At 48.8% G+C, this 6,000-nt stretch overlaps 1 protein-coding gene across 1 annotated transcript in view; it reads right to left on the reverse strand.

Moving 5' to 3' along the window:
• Nucleotides 1–5,643, reverse strand: part of LOC308299211 (one cut domain family member 2-like) — a 59,414-nt gene extending 53,771 nt beyond the window's left edge. Inside the window, exon 1 of the mRNA XM_080742939.1 lies at nt 3,411–5,643. Coding sequence (XP_080599065.1) covers nt 3,411–4,860 — 1,450 coding nt within the window. The 5' untranslated portion in view covers nt 4,861–5,643. The remainder of the gene's footprint in view (nt 1–3,410) is intronic.
• Between the last annotated feature and the right edge of the window lie 357 nt (nt 5,644–6,000).

Below are 6,000 nucleotides of genomic sequence, written 5' to 3' on the forward strand. Positions count from 1 at the left end.
TGGGACGATATGAATATGTCATGTCACGATTATTGTGACCAAAACAATTGCGATTTACAATATCATGGCGACAATCAAAATATCCCCAACATCACCAGGGTTGTGGCTCTTTCGGAGCAGGAACTTTGGGGGGGGTGGGGGGGGGGGGGGTAAAATACATCATCTTTTGTAAGTTTTTGTGAATTCATATATACAAGTTGTAAAAATAATAAAGAAACCTTGAACAAAAAAAAAATATCCCCAACATCAATTATCTGGGGGGCGGAACGGTTGCCAATAGCAGATCTATAAGCACAAAACTTGCGACTCGTTGTGAGCTTGTAGATCTGCTATTTCTTTGCCAAAGAGGTTTGCTAGAGTGAGGAACAAAAGACTGTATCAAGTACGTTATTACCAGGTCCGTTTAAATGGTACCGAATATGCAGCTCTGCAAATAAAAGGTGAATTGATCCCAGTGCATAACGGTGGATAATGTCACGATAAATTTAAATCTCCACGATACGATTGTTGTGACTCGTGAGTCGTGAGTGATTTTTATCACAATAAACGATCATCGTCCCATCCATACTCTAGATCAATCAAAACACAGTATCTGGCCAATATTCTGGGACTATAAAAATACACCCCAAAAAATACTGTAATACAGCCAGGAACGCAGAGCTATCTGACCAAAGCACATGCTGAGAAGAGTATTTAAACACATAATGAAGCACAGGGGAATTAAATAGCGATACGCAAAAGATAATCTGTGATGTTGGTGTTCAATCACCCATTTGTGACTCTGAGTGTCTGTGTAACCAAATGGAGTTACATTTAGAAGTTAAATTATAGCGCTGAGGTTCGATTCTAGTGTGAGTGTGCCTTCATGTGCCTACAACCAGAGGCCTTGGCCTGACATTATACAACACACAAGGGAGCATGGATCACACACACACACACACACACGCGCGCACACGCACACGCACACACACACACACACACACACACACACACACACACACACACACACACACACACACACACTGGCCATCCTCCCCCTCCCTTCCATATCGTGTTAAGAAGTCTAATTTGCCATTAACCTATATATGTTCAAATGTCACCGATCACAAACAGAATAATGGATTTATTGTTCTCCATAAGACAAAGTGCTTGAACTGACAGTGCGGGCCTATAACAATGTCACACAAAGAACAATGATAATCGTTGCCAATTAACTTCAGTCAGTCTGTCAGCTTATATAATAGCATATTCGTCAGGCCTATCTATCTATATAGGCCTAATTTGTAATGTGAACAATCCCATGTGACATCATAATTAGTAATTGTTTGCAAGACTTAATTAGGCTATAATTTATCCAGGAGAGTATAGTTATAGCCTAATAGTCACCGTGCATTAATATCATCCTATTTCATAGCTATTGTTTATTGACATCTTTCATATTTCTATTCTTATATCCTATTTATTTGTTGTTTGTCATTTTAAGTTACAGTTCCTCTTAACCTTAATTGTACGTGCTCCTTTGCACAGCAGCAGCAGGCTATTGTTTTCACACAAAGAAAATACATATCTAGGCCTATACATAATAAGCTAACAACCTGTCATAACTGAGATTTATCAGGAGATTGTTTTTCTATATTTTCTCTCTCCTCTGCTTTCCCTTGTGTTGTGGGGGAACAATAGGGAGGTTGAGGAGGGGGGGGACAGTCAGTCAGACAGACACTCAGGGTCCTCGCTAGAGGGGGCACCAGCCCCACTGGTTGAACCCCGACAGACCCATTTATCCCCCGTCTTCAACGCGTCTCTCAGCCCCCTCTGATTGCTTCAGGCTTATCCCAATCAACGACACCTTAAACTCCATCCATCCCCCCACCCTTTTCCCCTCACACAAGCACGCACACACACACACACACACACACACACACACACACACACACACACACACACACACACACACACACACACACACACACTGTTCAACCCCCCCTTTACACAACAGTAAAGGCCCTATAATGCCACTCAAAATGTGCCTTTTAATTTTGGAGATTATAAATCAACGGTTGATTAGGCCTATCATCAACCTAAGCATACTGCCCACAAAAACAACTACAACTGACAACTTATTATCACAGGTTTACAGAACAGCCTCAATAATATGCCAAATAATATTAATAATATTAATAATAATACATAATAATCATAAAAAATAATAGGCTAATAATAATGATAACGATAATAAGAATACGAATAATAGGCTAATAACAATTATAATAATTGTAATAATCAATTGTTTTCCTAAATTAAGTGTACTAATTAGACTAATAAATACTGCTTTACATAATCCTAAATAGTAATACCGTTGTAATAGGTTGAAATGTAAAGGAATAGCGTTATTCCTTCATTGTGTAAGGTGTTTTTACAAGCCTATAGCAGCAATCAAATGTGGGTTGTTATTACACAACGGAATTGAGTGACAGAGCGGCGAAGGGAAATCCCATGACCTTGTCATTTCCTATCGATCGCTTTGTTATTGATCAATAATGGCGATCATAATACTGTAATTCCAAGCAGACCTACATTTCATTCAGTTACAGTTAGAGTAGCCTACAGCCATTATACGCGGGGACACTTGATGATTTTTGTTTTGATTTTTACACTATTTTGTATTTGATTTGACTTTTGATCTCATTATATATTTTCAAAAAAGGCAAAAGTCTTCCGTCACAAATATAGCAACAATTAGGACCAATATCATTTTTCTACCGACCACTGTCACATTTTAGATTTATTTCAGGACGACTAGGTATTCTGATTTAGGCAAAACCAAATTCCATCTCTTAAAATCCCCAGTAACTTATCCTATTCTGAGTATTCTCTGTCTGAGTGTAGTATACAAATGTAACCAAATGGACCACAGTGTCCATTTAATTAGCCTGCATTTAGACATTTACCCTGAGGTGTTCAATGTGTTGCAACCTCTAAACCAGTGGTTCTCAACCTGTGGGTGGGGGGTCCCCCAATTATTTTGGTGGGTCCCCAGATGATTAGCTTAATGTGCAACATTGTGTATAGAGAGTATATGCACATTTCTAAAGTGACAATTTGAAGGACGTTTTAATAGGCCTACCTCTAAAATGGCAAATTAAACATTGGTCAAATTGTCAAGTAAAGGCAGAAGGCGTTGTGAGCATGTAGATCTGCTATTTTCACAATAGAACCATGTTATAGCCTACAAATGTAATGCCTCAACTCTTAGCGGTTGTCAGGGTGGGGGGGTCCCCACTCCCCAGTTAAAATGATTATTTTGGGGGTCACACCGTCCCAGCCTGAAAAGGTTGAGAACCACTGCTCTAAACAACAAACACAACAAAGCTGAATCAAAACACCAGCTCTCCACGCCGCCTCGCTCTCACCTGCCAGCCTCAGGGCGGACATCCTCTGGAACTCGGGCTCCTGCAGCCACTTCCACATCCTCCTGAAGGTCTCGCGGCCAGATTTCAGTTTACTCCACGGCTTGGGGTTCCGCAGCAGGTCGGACAGGGTGCCCTGGGAGCGGCACAGCACCCGCTGGGCGAAGATGGCCTGCGGGATGCTGTAGCGCTTCAGCTCGGCGGTGATGCGCTGCGCCACCTCCTTGGTGTTGATCTCCTCCAGCTGACCCGAAGAGGAGCCGCCGTTCCCCGCCGGCACAGAGCCCGAGGAGGAGGAGGGCGGTCTGTCGCGCGTGGACGAAGCCAACACGGGCCCGTGGGAGGACGGAGACTGCAGGTGGGGGTGGTGGTGGTGGCCGTGGTGGTGGTGGTTCATGGGGGCCACCGACGCCGGGTGCCCCGGGACGTGGTGGAGGCCGTTCAGGTGCGGCATCATGCCGGCCGCGGGGCCGCCGAGGCCCCGGTGCTGGTGGTGGTGGTGCTCCCCTCCTCGGCCCAGCATGTGGTCGAAGTTGGCGGCCGCCGCTGCCGCCGCCGCCGCGGCCAGCATCTTGTCGTGCGCCCCGGCCACGGTGCCGCCGCCGTGCGCCGTGGTCGTGGAGCCGTAGTTGTGGAGCCCCTGCTGGGCGTTGTGGAGGGAGCTCAGCCCGTTGGAGCCCAGCCCCACGGGGCTGCTGGCCAGCGGGGACAGGCTCTGGCCCATGCCGGACATGCCGTGCTCCTTGTGGGAGGAGGAGTACACGGGGCCGTACAGGTTGTTCATGGTGGGCAGCCCGCGCGTCTCCACGTCCCGCATGAGCGTGAAGCTGCCGCTCACGTTCCCGGAGAGCCGCTGGTGCGCTGCGTGGTGGTGGTGTGCATGGGGGTGGTGGTGGTGGTGCGGGTGGTGGTGGTGGAACTTGTCCGACACCGTGGAGATGGGGGGCAGAGGCTGCAGCGGCGTCAGCGTGGTGTAGGTGCCGCTCATGCCCCCCATGCCCGGCGGCGGGGACGCGTCGCTGCCGCCGCAGGACATGGCGTGATGCAGCGGCAGGGAGTGATGGTAGTCCCCCGTACCCCCGGTGTGGTGGTCCCCCCCGAGGATCGACATGGCCATGGCCGAGCGGGCCAGGTCCTGGTGCAGCCGCAGGGCGGAGGACGCGGCGGAGCCTGCCCCGGATCCGGAGCCTCCAGAGCCGCCGCGCCCCCCTGACGATCCGCCACCCTCCGACGCGGCCGCAGCGGCGTCCATGATGCGGACCAGGTGGGGGCTGTGGCCGCCCATCAGCTCCGCATCATGGAGCGTCTGCACGGAGGAGCCCATCACGGTCACCCCGCCGCCGCCGACGCCGCCGTGCAGGCTGTCCATTGTCATCTCCGTGCTGTTCATGGTGGCGTAAGCGTCCAGATCCTTGGCCAGGCATCTATAAGCGTTAGTGTAGGCAGTCTTCATTCATCAAGTCATAATAGTCCACATCCAAGGGGGAAAGGAAGACGGAATTCCTCTCTTTTCTCTCCTCTTTTTAGCCTATCTTTTCTTCTTTCTCCCCCCGCCACCACCTCCACCACCTCCACCACAACACGGTACCACCACCACCACCACCACCCTCCCCACCTTTCTCTGCTCTCCTCCGCCGCTCCTGATGTGCTGCTGCGCTCCCCCGGACCACCGCTCCACTACTCCTCCTTCTCGTATTAAAATCCCCCGGTTCTCCTTCGTTTTCTCCTTCTTCCTTCGCGTTCCCTCCGTTTGTTTTGGTCCCACTCCTCCTCCTCCGTGTTGCTGTTGTTGTTGTTGTTGTGTTCCCTTCTTCTCCCCCCAGCAGTCAGAATGTGTTCTTGTTATCTCGCTCATGCGGGCCTCCTCCTGCTGTGCTGTGGCGGTGGCTTCTTCTTCTCCTCCATGTCGCTGCCTCCTGCCTGTGCCGAGCTCTTTCTCTCTCTCCTCCTCCGGGCTCCGGATTACACTGACTGTGTGAAAGCAGACGGGAGCTGTCCAGAGTCTCTCTCTCTCGCTCGACCCCAAAACAGCCAATGGAGGGAGAGTCTGCGTCCCATGTCTCGGAGGGACACACGCGCTGTGATTGGTGAGTTTTGGGCGTCATGGCAACCTGTTTCTATCTTTTTTCTTTTCTTCTTTTGTGTTAAAGGAGTAGTTCACTCCCACAAAAACTTTTTTCTGTTGATTACTCATGGCATGGAGACTTGAGTTCAATAATATTTTTGGGGTTTTGTCGCATTCCTAAAACAAAAAATCACACCTAATGTGAAGTGAGCGGTGGTCGTGCTTGCATAACATCATCAGACTCGGATTTGAGTCTAGGATGTACAGGGTATGCTACATGCTACACACACACGTTTTGCTATGGCAAAACGCTGAGGAAAAAGGCTACAGACATACGACATATGACATCACTAGACAAACATGATGCTACGTACACACATTTTGCTATGGCAAAACGCTGAGGAAAAAGGCTACAGACACACACACAGCCACGTATAGGAGCGGTTTACCACCGCTCACAAATCGATTACAATAAATGTACCCATTGATTCCGGATGGGAGAATCAATGAGGTGTAAAGGCACGATAA

Source organism: Nannobrachium achirus (genome assembly GCF_963921795.1).
Source record: "Nannobrachium achirus genome assembly, chromosome: 15".
Lineage (NCBI taxonomy): Eukaryota > Metazoa > Chordata > Actinopteri > Myctophiformes > Myctophidae > Nannobrachium > Nannobrachium achirus.